The 17165-nt window shown below is 39.8% G+C and overlaps 1 protein-coding gene across 1 annotated transcript; it reads left to right on the forward strand.

Annotated features, from left to right (window-relative positions):
- Positions 1-631: 631 nt before the first annotated feature.
- On the forward strand, positions 632-12384 carry LOC110070454 (vomeronasal type-2 receptor 26-like). Its single transcript, XM_020778140.3, has 6 exons — positions 632-849; positions 2501-2678; positions 3896-4750; positions 7517-7744; positions 9216-9342; positions 11471-12384. The coding sequence occupies exons 1-6, from the start codon at positions 632-634 to the stop codon at positions 12382-12384; spliced, it is 2520 nt and encodes an 839-aa protein (XP_020633799.3).
- Positions 12385-17165: the final 4781 nt, after the last annotated feature.

Here is a 17165-nt window from a genome sequence, read left to right on the forward strand (position 1 = left end):
CTGGCTCGCTCGGGTGACACGGGTAGAACTCATGTCTTGATACCATTGTTTGATGATGATGGTGATTTATTTCTGAGTGGCGAAAGGAAAGAAATCTACCTTTCAGAGTTGCCAATAAAATAATATAGACAAACATATTTTGATTCCTTTTCTGGAAACCTGGGACAGCTTGACGCATGAATGAAATCTAGGCCATATTTACAAATGCAGATTAGAAAACTTCGTCATCACTTTTTCCCCCTGCTGGCATAATCTTACTTCTCACTGCAATCCTATGTGTATCTCTTGCTATTCCCTCAGGTGCTTACAAATCATTTCTAATGAAATTTGATCAATACCTTTTTCCTCCTTGCCATGTGGTAGAGAAAGGATGTAGTTACCTGCCTTATAATTATCAAAATAACTGTAATAAACTTTTTTACTTCTCGAGTCCCTCAAGTGTTTCAGGGCGAAGGGAAACAATGGAGCAAAGCAGAACAATGCTATTAATATTCCTGCTCTAATTTGAGTTCAGACTTCAGTTCTTGCTCCCTGTTAGCAGCTGCACTTTCCTGACTGTTTCATTTGGACTCACTGAAGTTAAAATGCTGGAAAAGTGAATCAGTGTCTGGAAGGTAGATTTTCGCTGAAGATGTTTCCCTTCTTGGGGTCAATACTGGCGTTGCTGTCTCAAGTCTTGTGCAAGACTTCTACCTCTAAATGTGTCACCAGCAATCCTCCTTCTTTTAAGCACAAGTATTACTATCCGGGAGATCTCATTATTGCTGCGGTTACTTCTCAGCTCTACATGGCATCCAGCCATATAACATTCAGAAGACACCCCTCTGAGGAGCTGTTTGATGAGATCATGTACACAAGTCCATTAAGATTTTATTCTTAACTCTTCTCTATGTCGTACTGCAGTGTTTTCTCAAGCAAATTTGATTATTTTAGCATTAATTAGCTAGATAAGGGCATGCAAAAAAAACCCCACTCAATCAACCCAAGTGCCATCTTAGAGTTGTTGGGTTTTTGGTTTTTTGTTGTGCATTTTATATAATAATAACATGGGAACCCGTAAGTAATTCCAATTTTCTTCTTACTTGGTTTGATTGCTGTATCTTCCGAAGATAAAACTGAGTATGGCTCATAGTATCCTCTTTCTTTTCAAGCACGTAGTAGTTTCCTTGCTATGCATTCTTCCTCTTCTTCTTGATTTGGGACTCTGGCTGCTCAGCCAGATGTTGAGAATTCAGTTCCCCTCTGTGTCTCCTTGACAGGGGCTGGACTCTATAGGTCTCTTCCAGTTCTGCAGTTCCAAGATGATAATAGGTATATTATTATTATTCTCTTCATCTGTTGCTTCTGACTCCACTTGTTCTTGATTATAGCCACAGTTGTATCTCAAATCTTGCATGATACGCATTTAAATACTTCTTGGTAATATGGTTGTTGAATCTGCTTATTCTTGTGTATAGCCATATTTATTTCTCACAGCCTACAAGGCATTCATTTAGGTATTTATCAGTAATAATGATGTAGATTTTTAGAAAATGAAAAATAACAAAACTAGGGCTCTCTAGTACCTTATATGTAGAGTTCTTGATTTACATCTCCCTCCCTCTATAAATTAAAACATCAGTTATCAGTTTCAGTTTTAATTTTAGGGTTTTGTTTTTTTAAGTTTTAAAAAAATTATTAATTAGGGAGGTGGTAATTATGCATTTGAGAAATAGAAAAGTTAAATTTTTGTCAGCTTTCAACACCGCTTCATGGACCAAATATGACAGCAGACGTATTAGTAGTGAACTGGTCTAGCACTACCTTTAATGAATTTTCCTTCTAGCTCAGCCCTACTATGGCTTTCTCCTGTGCTTGAAGAACAGAAAAAAATCCTGAAACACAATCTAATTTATTGGCAGCAATTCACCATGCTATGTCTTGGAGAGCATTTCTCATTATGAAATGGATGTTTTCTCCTACTTTTGATGGTAATATGTGAAAGGAAAACATTTTCTAGTTTTCCTCACAAAACACACACACACACACACACACACACACACACACACACACACACACACACACAGGGACATGTAGACAGGGTGCCTTAGTCTATCCTTTTCTACTACAAATATTGGGTAGAAAAATGATTATGTTAATCAGTGCTTAAATCTCATTCCTAACATATAAGAAATGTTAAAATTAGATTAAAATGTTGAAATAAAAATACTAATAAAAGTTTCAAGCTGCATATTAATTATCATTGTGAAACAGCTGATTTTCATATTTTCACATTGTATATTCTGTTCGGGGACAATGTCATTAACAAGCAATGTTATATTCAATTGTAATCAATTTCATGCTCTGCAGTAAATGAACTGTTACATGGAATTTATTTTCTCAATAGATTTTTTATTCAGAACTACCAACACATACTGGCGTTGGAATTTGCTGTGAAGGAGATCAATGAAAATCCCTCTTTTCTACCTAATATCACCTTAGGCATCCATGTCTTTAACAGTAATTTCGTCGCAAAATGGACTTCTCTTGCCTCTATGGAGCTTCTTTCCACCCATGACAGATTTGTTCCCAACTACAAATGCGATAACCAGAATAACGTGGTATCGGTTATAGTGGGACCTAACTCTCATATTTTTAATTTTGTAGCAACAACATTGCATTTTTACAAGATTCCACTGGTAAGATTTCTCTGAATTGCCTATTTCACATAGGGAGAGATGTCTGCATTTTTTTTTAGGGCTGCGTAAGTCTTTGGCATTGAGTTGTGATCTATAATGTGCAGGATGTGGGCAGTGAACTCAGGTATCCACTGGATCACAATGTAGGATGGCAAAAGATTTTTTGACTAACAGAACACCAAGGAGAAGAAAAGCTGGGTTGCTAGGATGTATCCCAATAAGGCATCTGTCTATATGTAAATCCACCAACTTAGCAGAATGGTTTATGGGAGAGTTGTTATGACCACATAGTTAGTCTACCAAACAAATGGGCTATTAAATAGGCAGACAATTGTGGTCTCCTTTCCTCAATTGGACAGTCTATCGCTAAAGGATTCCTAACTGTTATAAAGCTTTGAGGATCAATAGATGTCCAAAATCATGGGGATATGAAAATGTTTTCTAGATTTGGAGAAAATGAGGCAAAGGAAATTTGAATCCATTGTGTTTGATGAACAGATTTGGGTTTGGTTTGACCATGAATACTAATAGCGTCAGATATTAAATAAAATCTGAGCTGGTGTCTGAGAGCTAATCTCATTATTCAGCAGGAAGTGGCAGGTGTTTGATTTGGTGCATGTTGGAAGACAGAAGCAAGATGTTTGAAGACAGAACCTTGGTGCATGGAACCTGAAGATAAAGACATACAGTAGCCTTCTGGTTTGGGGTGAATTTAAGGATTATAGCTGCTAGCCAGCATTGAAGAGAGCATTGATTTCTGATACAGTCATCTTAATAATATAAAAATCATGGGCTGTCAAGTCAATTCTGACTCATGGTGGCCATTTTCAGGATTTTCCAGGTAGAGAAAACTCAGAGGTGGTTTACCATTCCCTTCATCTGGGAGTTCCCTGGGACTGTGCAGCTTGCCCAAGACTACACAGGTTGCCTCTACTCATAGGAGGCACAGTAGGGAATCAAACTTCTCATCTCTGGCTCCGCAACAAGATACTTAAACCACTAAACTATCCAGCCAGTTCACAGTTACCTTAAGTACATGGATAGGGTAGTGTGCCTTCTTGTTTCTGATCTCTCACAGAAAAATCTGTTGGCCTCATCAACTCTTGTTGAACTTTTGGAAAAGCATTATACTTTGGTCATTCTGTAGTGGAACAAAGACCTCAGAACATGACAAGGGATGTTCATCCTCTCATTTCTTTATTTTTCCTCACCGTCAGCTCACATATGGATCTGCTCCAGCAGGGACCACAAATTCCCAGTTTTATTTCTATCACCAAATGTTTCCTGATGAGTACCATCAAAACGCAGGGATCCTCCAGCTGTTGCTGAATTTCAAATGGACATGGGTTGGAGTGATTTTTTTAGGAGACGAGAGAGGGGAAATGTTTGTTCAGCACGTGGTCCCCCTTTTCTCCCAAAGAGGCATTTGTTATGATTTCATACAAGAACTTCCAAGAGCATCTTTCTTCACTCAGATTGATGAAATGGTAACTATGTGGGTTGAAAGGTACAAATATATTGCACAGAGTACCGCCACTGTGGTGATCATCCATGGTGAAAATCAGGTCATGATCTTTTTGAGAATATTCCTCAAGGTTCTAGAATTTGAGGATGTACAAATGAAGACAAAAGGTAAAGTCTATATTATGATGGCCCAGATTGAATTTACAACACTTCCCTTGTTGAAAGATTGGGACATAGAGATTATGCATGGTGTGATATCCTTTGCAGTTTCCTCAAAGGAGATACTAGGATTCCAACACTTTCTCCAGACGAGGAACCCAACTTCCGAAAAGGAAGAGAACTTAATCAGGATCTTCTGGGAACAAGTGTTTCAATGCTCCTTCACTAATGCCATCTCGAACGAAAACACTGAAAAAATCTGCACCGGGGAAGAGAAGTTGGACACTCTTCCTGGGTCTGTTTTTGAAATGAATATGACTGGCCAGAGCTACAGTGTCTACAATGCAGTCTATGTTGTAGCTCATGCTTTGCAAACTATGCATTTATCCAAGTCCAAACGCACACCAGTGGCATATAGCAGAATGCTTGTGAATCAACAGCTTTGGCAGGTAATCTCCAGCTTTAACATATGTACCGTATTTTTCGCTCCATAAGACACACCTTTCTATAAGACGCACCAATTTTTAGGAGAAGAAAACAGGAAAATATAATCTGTTTTCTTCGCTCCATAAGACGCGCAGACTTTCCACCCCCCTGTTTTGTGGGGGAAAAGTGCGTCTTATGGTGCAAAAAATACGGTAGATCAGTTGCCAGTTATATAGGCCAGTGGTACCCAGCCTTGGGTCCTTAGATATTCTTGAACTAAAATTCCTCAAAAGTCTTCGCCACTAACTGTGCTCACCAAGATTCCTCGGACCTGTAGTACAAGAGCATCTAGAAACTCAAGTTTGGGAACCAATGATATAGAATAACACATATTTACCAAGTTGGGAATCTTGGAAAGTAAATACTATGTTGGCTCTCACTTTTCCTTTTAGCCTAGTTGGCAGTGTCAGGAAGATTAAATTGTCAGCAGGGAATTGTTATGGCCAAACAATTCTTGATATGACTTGATATTTCAGGAAGTGGAAGGATTGATTAGATACTCAGCTATTCGGGATTTGGTCCTCATCAACACAAAAGAGGTGGGGATGTTGAAGTGAAAATAATGGAAACATTTGGTGGAAGAAAATGTTTATCAAATTGCACATGACACCAAATTGGAAGGAGCAAACAATATTTCAGAAAACTAAATTAGGATTCACACTGACTATTGGAGAACTGGAGAACTCAATCAAGAGAGAGAAAAATCAAGAAGGTAGTGTTCTACATGTAAGAAAGAATAGGTGACCATTGAAAAGGCTCTAAGGGTCTTCATAGACCACAAGTTAAACATGAGTCAGTGTGATTTGGCCACAAAAAACACACAAAACAAAACGAAAACAAAAAAACCCTAACCAAATGTAATACTGGGTGGCATTGATGGAAGTATAGTGTACAGATCAAGGGAAATAGTGGTACCATTATATTCTGCTTTGGTCACATCTCACCCTGAATGCTGTGTTCAGTTCTGGGTCCCATAGTTTAGGAATGATATTAACCATCTTGTTCTTAACATTAACACATTCTAAGACATGTTCTAAGGGGGAGGCAACCAAGATGGTATGGAAATGAAGTCACATGACGAATAGCTGCAGGGAGCTGTGTATGTTTAGCCTGGAGAATAGACGATTGAGAGATCATAAAATTGACATCTTCAAATATCTGAAGGGCCATGACAGAGAAACTAGGGCAAGCTTGTTTCCTGTGGCTCCAGAGCATAGGATCCAAACTGATAGATACAAAGTAAGATAAAGCAGGCTTTGTCTAATCACTCAGAAGAACTTCTGAACAGATTCCACATTGGAATGAACTGCTTTGGAAATTGTGGAATCTCATTTGTTGGCAGTTTTAGAAGGCAGGTTGGACCTGTCCAAAATTCTTAGCTATGTATCTCATGGTTCAACAGAAGGTCAACTAGAATCTCTAGGATCTTTTTTATCTGAGTAGAGGATGATGACAATCTACAAACAAAACAAAAGCATTTCTTGGCAGATTGACTCTTCTGGTCCAAGTCCATATTTACAAGAAGTAAATGAATGAAATGACTAAACTCATTGGTGCAACTTTTTGAGGGAAGGTAAAGAGAAAGCCACTCATTCAGAAGCATATTCCTCCGTACCGGATTAATGAAATGCACTGTACATATTGTACACAGAGTAAAATAATTCAGTTTGTTTATACAAGTGTATTCGGAATGCAAGTGCATCTATTCAGCACTGGTTAGGCCTTATCTAGACTACTGTGTCCAGTTCTGGACACCATACTTTGAGAAGAATGCCAGCAAGCTGGAGCAAGTTCAGAAGAGGGCAACAAGGATGATCAGGGGGCTGGAAACCAAGCCCTGTGAGGAAAGATTGAAGGAATTGGGCATGCTTAGCCTTGAGAAAAGAAGGCTGAGGGAGAAGATATAACAGCACTTTTCGAATACTTGAAAGGTAATCCTACAGAGGAGGGGCAGGATCTGTTCTCTATCATTCCAGAGTGCAGGACACATAGTAATGGCCTCAAGCTACAAGAAGCTAGATTTCAGTTGAATATCAAGAAAAACTTCTTATCTGCTAGAGCAGTATGGCAATGAACCAATTACCTCAGGAGGAGGTGAATGTTCCAACACTGGAGACATTCAAGAGAAAAATGAACAACGGTATATCAGCTTTGATTTGGATTTCTGCATTGAGCAAGGAGTTGGATGCAATGGTCTTATAAACCCTTTCCAACTCAATTATTCTATTATTCTATGTACAGTGGTGCCTCACATAACGGGCGCCCCGTTTAACGACGGATCCGCATAGTGACAATGTTTTTGCGATGTTTCCTATGGGGGAAAATTGCTTTGCGATGATCGGTAAGCTGTTTCGATTACCGATTTTCGCATAGCGATGTTTTTCCCCAGCTGATCGGCTGTTCCAAAATGGCTGCCGGGTAAAACAGGGACGGATTCCTCGCTTACCGGGCAGCTAAAATGGCCGCCGTATGGAGGATTTTTGCTTAAAAGGTAAGTTTTAAGAGCATAGGAACACATTGAAGGGGTTTCAATGCATTCCTATTGGCTTTTTAATTTCGCATAGCGACAAATCCGTATAGCGATGATTTTTGCTGCACGGATTATCGTCGCTATGCTGGGCACCACTGTATTTAAAAGTCAGTGATAACATTTGAAAGGCCATCTCCTTTACGTATATTTCCATATCCTTTTACGCCTTTGCTAAATGTTCTCTTTTGATTCCATGTAGCTTCACCACTATCTGAGAAGTGTCTCATTTAACAATAGTGCTGGGGAAAAAGTTTCCTTTGATAAAAATGGGAAGATAGAAGCTGGTTTTGACATTATCAACTGGATCAGATGCTCAAACAACTCCTTCATCAGAGTCAAAGTTGGAAACCTAGACTCCAAGACTTCCTCAAACAAGTTGTTAAGGATTTCAGTGGATGACATTACCTGGCCTAGCATATTTAATCAGGTAGCTTCTGCTCATTTTTCAGTATCTATGATATAATGTTCCCCTATTGAAATATTTTTTTATTCTTTGTATTCAGCTAACTGTACTTGTACTTCTCTTGAAGTGTTACGGATCTTACCTGCTTTTCTAGCTCTCAGACACAATATCAGCATATTAGGGCACATGTAAGATAGCAAGAGAGGCCTATACTCATAGTGTTTTCCATGTTAAAGATTTAACGTGAGAAAACCTAGATGTAGTCATTGGGAAAGGAACACCAAGAGGGTATCCATAATAAGTTTATTGTCCTGCTATTAACATCATCATCATTATTATATCATATTAGAATTGCAGAGCTGGAAGAGACCCTATGGATCATCAAGTACAGCCCTTGTCAAGGAGGCATAGTAGAGAATCAAACTCCCAACCTCTGGCTCCGCAGCCAGAGACCTTAACCACTGAGTAATTCCCACAATTCATTGTAGCACTTGTTGTTGTTGTTGTTGTTGTTGTTGTTGTTGTTGTTGTTGTTGTTGTTGTTGTTGTTGCTGCTGCTGCTGCTGTTGTTGTTGTTGTTGTTGTTGTTGTTGTTATGTGTTGTCAAGTCACCTCTGATTTATAGTGAGCCTATGAAAGAGCTAATGTATTTTTCCGTGTATAAGATGCCCCCATGTATATGACGCCCCCTACTTTTCTAATCCAAAATTAAGAAATCTAAGTGGGGCTTAGCAAGTGTAGAGGGAAAGGGATCAAAGTGCTGCAGGATAGCTTTGATCCCTGCTTTCCCCTCCACTTGCTTTGTTCTCTCATCAGCTTACTTCCGTGTATAAGACGACCCTCAATTTTTAGTTTAAAGATTTTTTTAAAAAAGTATAGTCTTATACATGGAAAAATATCATATTCTGAACGATCCTGCTGAACTCTTGCAAATGCAAGCCCATGGCTTCCTTTAGGGAGCCAGTCCATCTCATATTTGGTCTTCCCTCTTTTCCTGCTGCCTTCCAACTTTCCCAGCATTATGGTCTTTTCCTGAGAATCCTGCCTTCTCATGATATGCCCAAAGTGGGACAGCTGCAGTTGTGTCATTTTTGGCTCCAGAGATGGTTCAAGCTTGATTTGATCTAGGATCCACTTGTTTGTCTTTCTGGCAGTCAGGGTATCTGCAAAGCTCTCATCCAGCACTACATTTCAAGCAAATCAGTTTTTCTCCTGTCAGCTTTCTTTACTGTCCAACTTTCACACCATACATGGTAACTGGAAATACAAGCATGTTGATGATCTTGACCTTGTAGCATAATCAGTCAAAATACAAACTGACTTCACACTAAGAAACCCATCATGTATATAAACCCAGCATTTAACAAATGCCACCTAAGCAATAAGATGAGATAAGCAAATATACCCTATTATTTGTATGCCATCAGAAGAATATAGTAGGATGGATGAAGCACAATATTTAACATTGAAACATTTTAAATTCATTTATTGACAGACACCACCCCTTTCCTTGTGTAATGAAAATTGCCATCCTGGGTATAATAAGATAAAATTGGAAGGAAAGCCATTTTGCTGCTATGATTGCGTTGCCTGTCCAGAAGGGAAGATTTCAAATCAGGAAGGTAAGATATAAAGATTTTTGAAATACATCATTGGGTTGAAAAATATTGATTTTGCACATCAGGGGGAATAGTTGTCATAAATATTTCAGATACTCTATATTTTTCATAGATGAGGGTTTGCAGCCGTTGCTGGTCTTCTCAATAATACTCGGGATCAAACTACAGTATTCCATAGGGAAAGGGAAAATATTTCCATGCATTCCAGACAACATTCTCATGTGTTCTTGTTTCTGGATTAAGAAGGTAGCAATCATAGCATAAAGAGGAGTCTATACTGCAGTGCAAATAATCTGTAATAGGCAGAGAAATTTTCCTGTTTGGGTATTGGTTTTCCGGAGTGAATCCAGTAATTGTTCAAAGTAGAGTTTTATAGGGACGTGGTGGCGCTGTGGGCTAAACCGCAGAAACCTGTGCTGCAGGGTCAGAAGACCAAGCAGTCGTAAGAGCGAATCCACGCAACGGAGTGAGCACCCGTCGCTTGTCCCAGCTCCCGCCAACCTAGCGGTTCGAAAGCATGCAAATACAAGTAGATAAATAGGGACTACTTTGGTGGGAAGGTAACAGTGTTCCGTGTCTAAGTCGCACTGGCCATGTGACCACGGAAGATTGTCTTCGGACAAACGCTGGCTCTATGGCTTGGAAACGGGGATGAGCACCGCCCCCTAGAGTCGAACACGACTGGGCAAAAATTGTCAAGGGGAACCTTTACCTTTACCTTTACCTAGAGTTTTATGGATTTGTGTGTTTTGACTATAGTGTCAAGAATTTCCTAGGCAGTAAACATTCTGACATTCAGAATCCTATTGCTGTTCATATAACTTTGCATTTCTTGTTGCGGCTAATTGCAGCTAATTGACAAGAACTGCTGGGTAGTTCAGTGGTTCCGGTGACTGGTTGAGAGTTCAATTCCTCACAGTGCCTCCCTGACAGAGGATGGACTTGATGATTCATAGGCTCTCTTCCAGCTCTGCAGTTTTAAGATAATTATTCTAAGAGGTTAGGATGCACCTTGTTCATGTCCAGACATTTAACTTATTGGACAAATGACATATGACTCAACATCTCAGCTGTTAATGGGAATTAGCTGGAGCATGTTACACAAACTGTTATGCAAATGCCAAGAAGATTCTTCTCAAAGAGTTAAGATAGATGCCCTAATTCAGCATCTTCAATATTAATTCTTCATTATTGCAAACTAGCAAGAATACTTTTTTCAGTGGTTTAAATATCTGGCTGCAGAGCAAGAGGTTGGGGAACTCAGTTGCTCACTGTGCATCCTAGAAGGGCCAGCCTGTGTGGCCTTGGGCAAGCTGCGCAGACCAAGGATGTCCCCAGAAGAAGAAAATGGTAAACCAATTCTGAGTATTCTCTACAAAGAAGACCCTAAAAAGTGTCTCTGTAAGTCAGGATTGACTTGACGGCACACAATTATTAGCTGACTAGATAGCTCAGTGGTTTAGGAGCCAGAGACTGGGTGTTCGATTCCCCACTATGCCTACAGTGAAAAGAGCCAGCTTGTGTGGCCTTGGGCAAGCTGCATAATCTCAGGATGCCCTAGAACAGTGGTACTCAACCTTGGGCCTCCAGATATTCTTGGACTACAACTCCCAGAAGCCTTCACCACCACCTCTGCTGGTCAGGATTTCCGGGAGCTGAAGTCCAAGAACATCTGGAGGCCCAAGGTTGGGGACCACTGCCCTAGAAAAAGAGAATGGCAAACAGGACACAATTATTATTAGAGATGCTTTATTTTCAAGGAAAACTGCTATAAAGTAATATAGAGATGGTATTTAACACCAATGAAATTGACTAAAGAGTTATCATCTATATGTTGGAGATGTAAAAAAGAAAGGGAAACATACTATCATATGTAGTGGGCATGTGAAGAAAGACAGAAGGAATGGATGATTATATTTAATGAGACTAAAGAAATTATAGGGACAGATATACAAAGATGTCCAATGATAGCATTGTTAAATATATTTGGAAACTGTTCATTAGATGGGGAAATTGAACTGATTGTTATTATGTTAACAGCAGCTAGACTGATATTTGCAAGGAATTGGAAAAATGATCAATCAATCAATCAATCAATTAATCAAAAGAGACACCTTATTGTCTTTTCCAGATATGGATGACTGCATTCAGTGTCAAGAAGACCAGTATCCAAATAATGCCCATAATGTATGTGTTCCAAAATACATAAGCTTCTTGTCTTATCAGGAACCTTTGGGGATCACTCTGGCCACTTCTGCTGTCTCTTTTTCATTAATCACAGTATTGGTGCTTGGGATTTTCATAAAGTACTGGGACACCCCAGTTGTAAGAGCCAACAACCAAAATTTGACCGTCACTCTCCTCCTCGTTCTTCTGCTCTCCTTCCTTTGCACCTTGCTATTCATTGGCCAGCCTCGGAAGCTGACCTGTTTCCTTCGACACACTGCTTTTGCTCTCATCTTCTCCATGGCTTTATCATGCATATTAGCCAAGACTGTCGTAGTGATTCTGGCATTCTTGGCCACCATCCCAGGGTCCAAGATGAGGAAGTGGGTGGGGAAAAGGCTGAGCAGCTTCATCGTTTCTTCATGCTCCGTGATTCAAGCAACGATTTGCATCGTGTGGTTGGCAACGTCTCCACCTTTCCCGGATGTCGATATGCACTCAATGATTGAAGGAATTGTACTAGAATGCAATGAAGGATCAGCCATCATGCTCTACTGTGTCTTGGGCTTTATGGGTCTGCTAGCCATTATCAGTTTCACGATGGCTTTTCTTGCCAGGAAGCTACCCAGCAGTTTTAATGAAGCCAAATTCATCACCTTCAGCATGTTGGTCTTCTGCTGCGTTTGGCTGTCCTTTGTTCCAACGTACTTGAGCACCAAGGGAAAATATACAGTAGCTGTGGAGGTATTCTCCATTTTAGCCTCCAGTGGAGGTTTGCTGGGCTGTATTTTCTTCCCCAAATGTTTTATCATCTTGGTGCGCCCAGAGTTGAATAAGCATGGGCAGCTTATAATAAAGGCCAAAAAGAGAGTTATTTAGCTTCAGTTCTGCAGATATGAAGCCAATACTCTTTTGGGCCTATTATCAGTCCTGGAATTTACCTGAGTCATGCCATACAGCTTGCTTGGACTAATGGAAGCTAAATAGCTGGCTTGATCTGAGAGAGAATGACAAATAATTCATCATATTTACGATATGTCTCAATAGAAGAGGGATAACTGCTGACGCCGAGAGAGGCCCGGAAGGAAAAAACAAGAAACCGGGCCTACTCGGCGGTGGCCCCTCGGCTGTGGAATGCCCTCCCAACAGAAATTCGGCTAGCACCCTCGCTGGGTGTTTTTAAAAGCCAGTTAAAAACTTGGTTATTCAAGAAGGCCTTCCCTCCAGTCAATTATGTCTCTCTCTCTCTCTCTCTCTCTCTCTCTCTCTTTTTGGCTCTTCCATCTTGGTAATCCTCTCTTTTAATTAATTGTTTTAAATTGAAATTTGTAATGTTATGATTTTATATATTTTTATACTGTTTTGTTTTATTTTGTAAGCCGCCCCAAGTAGACATGGTCTAGAGGGGCGGGGTAAAAATCAAATAAATAAATAATAAATAAATAAATAGATGTCTAGAACCATGCAGGAGTCCTCAAAAACAATTCAGCATTTTTATACAACATCCTCGGAAAACTAGTGATCATGTAGCCATCATTCCACTTTTCAGCCAAATTGCCATCTAGCTTGGGCCTTTTTCCTACTATTGTTGTTGAGAAGCGTCAATGTCATCATTTTGTCATTTGGACATTTGTGAACGTTACCTGTAGAACTTCCATACCTTTGCATCCCCAGCCATCAAGCCTGGGCAGTATGGGAGTGTAATCAGGAACTTGTTAACCTTTCGCTCATTTGACGTTGGTAGTGTCGTACAGCAAAAGGACATTGCATGTCATGCGTTGCAGTCTTAATTCAGGCTAGTGCCAATTCCTTTCTAATCTTGAGTGTTGTACAGCATGTGCCCCAAATAGCTCATCATAGCCTCTCTGTGAAAGTATAAATAGTTATGTCTAGGTATTTCACCAAGAATTATATCAAAGTGGATTCTATGCCGTAGCCCCATATCAGTTATACTGATCAATGACTGGCTAACCTTCACTTCTTATTTCTTCACACAGCATAGGTGGCATGTGCGGTTCACCACTGCAAATTGGAACGATTCTTGCCAACCTGGATTGCTTTAAAAGGGTGTTGTTCAAATTCATGGAAAGCATGGCTTATTTGAAAGACATGGATTTCTGTGTGTTTCTGTGACCAATGCTGCATTTGGACCTGGCTTGCAGAATTCTGGCTGCTAGTCAGGATGTCCAGGTGCCACCTGAACTGTGAGGTTTTATGTGCAGGAGAACCCAAAAAGGAAGGCAATCTTGTGTGCTTTTTATAGGATTCTTAAAATCACCTGGTTGGCTTTGATGTGAACAGAATGCTGGACACATAGTTCTTTGGACTAATCCAGCTTTCCCCTTCTTACATTCTGGAAAACATTATATTTTTGTAGCTATCACAGTTAGGTAGTATTGAAAAGGAGCTTGGTAATGAAAAAATCATTTCTGTTACAAATACATTGAATAAAATGTAAATAAAGTTTTGGACCCTACTGCAATTCATCTTAAGTGTTTCATGTTTTGATTCTAGAATGGGTCCTTGGTCATGAATCATGTCAAGGATATTTGAAAGATTGGAAAGGAATTGTTCTATTTTTATCTAACTGAAAGGAAAGATGCAGTCTTTCTGAGTCCACAATACATAAAAGTCAATTCCTGGTGTTTTGGAACTCCATTGATTGATTGATATTTCCCTTTCTGTTCTGAAATCTGGTAGCATTAAAAACTTGGCCTGCTTTGTAATCTTTGAATAGATAGATAGATAGATAGATAGATAGATAGATAGATAGATAGATAGATAGATAGATAGATAGATAGATAGATAGATAGATAGATAGATAGATAGATAGACAGACAGACAGACAGGCAGGCAGGCAGGCAGGCAGGCAGGCAGGCAGGCAGGCAGATAGATAGATAGATAGATAGATAGATAGATAGATAGATAGATAGATAGATAGATAGATAGATAGATAGATAGATAGATAGATAGATAGATAGATAGATAGATAGATAGATAGATAGATAGATAGATAGATAGATAGATAGATAGATAGATAGATAGATAGATAGCACTGTAACTAGAGGCCTGGAAAAAGTTTTCTTTTTCCTGTCAGTATTAATTGGTGGTTGTTCTAATGTCTGCTCTTGCTCTCAAGAAAAAAAAAGGTGCACATTTTCTTATTGATATGTATAGCTGGCTCTCAATAATTTCTGCTCAGATGTGAACAGTATATTTTTTTTTCAGCAATAGTAAAGAGAAACTATGCCTGAGTCTGTGGTTATCTATCTTATAATTATCAAAATAAGTATGGTCAAGTCTCTTGCTTCTGGAGTCTCTGAGGAATTCCAACAAACAGAGAGGAACAAAAATGTATATACCAAGATAAAAGCATGATAACAATTTAGATATTTCAGATAGAAACAGATATGAAAAGAAATGGGGAAAGTTACTTTTTACAAGTTACTTTTTTATAACATGAGTCTAAAGGACATGCTGGCTGTGAGATTCAGGGTGTTGTATTTGATTATATATATATATGGAACTCCAAATATATAGGAACTTAGCTCAGAATATTTAGATATCTCAGATAAAAAAATGAAAAGAAATTGGAAAAGTTACTTTTTTCAACATGAGTCTAATGGACATGCTGGCTATGAGATTTAGGGTGTTGTAATCGAATATATATATGGAACTCCAAATATATATATATATTCTGAGCTAAAGAAGACATAATACAGTGTGGTGTAGTACAGTGGTTCTTAACCTTTGTTACTCAGATGCTTTTGAACTGCAACTCCCAGAAACCCCAGTCAGCACAGCTGGTGATGGAGGCTTCTGGGAGTTGCAGTCCAAAACTCCTGAGTAACCCAAGGTTAAGAACCAGTGGTGTAGTAGACAGAGTGATGGACTAGGGATCAGAAGGCTTGGGTTCAAATTTCCACTCAGCCACAGAGACTCATTTGATGGGTAGTGGAACTGGTAAAAACCACTCCTTAAATATCTCCCTTACACTGAAAACCCTACAAGGGTTTCTGTAAATCAATTCCCACTTCATGGCACATAACATAGCATAACATAGCGTTGCATAATGAAAACAGCTCTTTTCTTGTTTAATTCTTTTTATTACACTTTTGAGGGTTCAACTCAGCCAAATAATTCATTCTCTGTACCAGGCTAACCTGCTAACAGTGTCAGAACTGGTGCAGAAACACACCGCTGTATTATATGGAGCAGAAAAACAGCTCTCTATTCTTTAATAGGTAAGGTGAGTTAAGAAGGAACGAATCAGGTCTTGCAATAAAAGAAATCAACACATCTGAAAACATTGATAACTGTATTTGTAAGTAGAACATATGTCCTATATGAACTTACATTTAAAAATCCATGTCCCTTTTGGGTTTTAAAAAAGCCATGGACTCTCTTAATGAGACTTCAGGACCAGGTTTAGTTTTGGAATAAACCTGAACTAACGTTGGAGATCTACTTTCCTTTTGCCTCTACTTTCATAAGCTCAACGAACGTTATGTGACAAATCCAACTCTTCCAACCACCGCTGGTTATCCTATGTCTGCCCCGTGTCCAACAAGCTGTCTTTTCATGAATTGATCATCACAGTTCATTCAAAGGACTTAAACTCTTTTTGTCAATCTCCTATGAATAAGCACGCCATGCGCATTGACCGAAAGGAAAAGGCCACAACTTCATTGATTACAAAGCATTAGGACGGGGTCCAGTTCTTCAGAAGACCCAATCCTACCCAACGTAAGCCATCATTTTCCCTCTGAGAGACCACCCAGAATGACAGACCACATGGGTGAATGCCAGTCCATGGCTCCCTGCTACCCAGGGGCCTGGGCAAACGCCCGCCCCTTGAGCTTGGGCAGTCCATGGCCACACCCTTTGCTCCCTTAAAGGGATTCCACACCAACCAAGACATGTAGGCCCCCTCCTGCTATCCTCCAGCCACCCCGGATCCATCCCAATGCGTGAAACCACCAATAAAGCTGTGACAAAGATAAAAAGTAACCCAGTAACCAACACCAGTAAGTAACCAACTGTTAACATTCCGAGGCAAGTAAACATTCAGCTGAAAATAACAGCAAATACGGTTAGTGGGGGAGGAGAAATGCTATTGAACACAAACTGAGGATGGGCCTGACCTCCTCCCTGTTTTATGATCAGCTGTTGGACCTGAGTGGAAACTCCACCCCCCAGGTCTGCTGGCCTGCAGTTCTTCCCAGCCCTGTGAAAAGTCTGGGTCCTGTCCTTCTGATGTGCTCTTTGGATTTCTAGCATGGTACTCCCCTCTAAGGGTATTATGTTTAATGCATTCATGAAGGATTTCACGACCAGGATCTAATGGTTATTGTGGGTTTTTCGGGCTCTTTGGCCGTGTTCTGAAGATTGTTCTTCCTAACGTTTTGCCGGTCTCTGTGGCCGGGATCTTCAGTGGACAGCACTCTGTGCTCTGGTGTAGTTTGCTTGGGAGTGGAGTATTTATGGCTGTGAGATAGGCTTTTGTCCTTTTCAGGAGATGGGTGATTAGTGTGTCTTGTTGTTGGTGTATTGCTGTGATCAGGAGGAGATATTATCTGTCACTGTGATTGATGGGTGTCATTAGCTGGTTTTTTGTGTGTAGTGATCCCCGGTCCTTGTGGCTGGGTAGAGTTTGTTGT

The sequence above is a fragment of the Pogona vitticeps genome, chromosome 6 (assembly GCF_051106095.1).
Source record: "Pogona vitticeps strain Pit_001003342236 chromosome 6, PviZW2.1, whole genome shotgun sequence".
Lineage (NCBI taxonomy): Eukaryota > Metazoa > Chordata > Lepidosauria > Squamata > Agamidae > Pogona > Pogona vitticeps.

Excerpts from the sequence above, each read along its gene's own strand:
- LOC110070454 (XM_020778140.3), top strand. The coding sequence starts at position 632 with ATGTTTCCCTTCTTGGGGTCAATACTGGCGTTGCTGTCTCAAGTCTTG. Across the intron at positions 4,751-7,516 it reads TGAATCAACAGCTTTGGCAG|CTTCACCACTATCTGAGAAG; the intron begins GTAATCTCCAGC and ends GATTCCATGTAG. Across the intron at positions 9,343-11,470 it reads GAAGATTTCAAATCAGGAAG|ATATGGATGACTGCATTCAG; the intron begins GTAAGATATAAA and ends TGTCTTTTCCAG.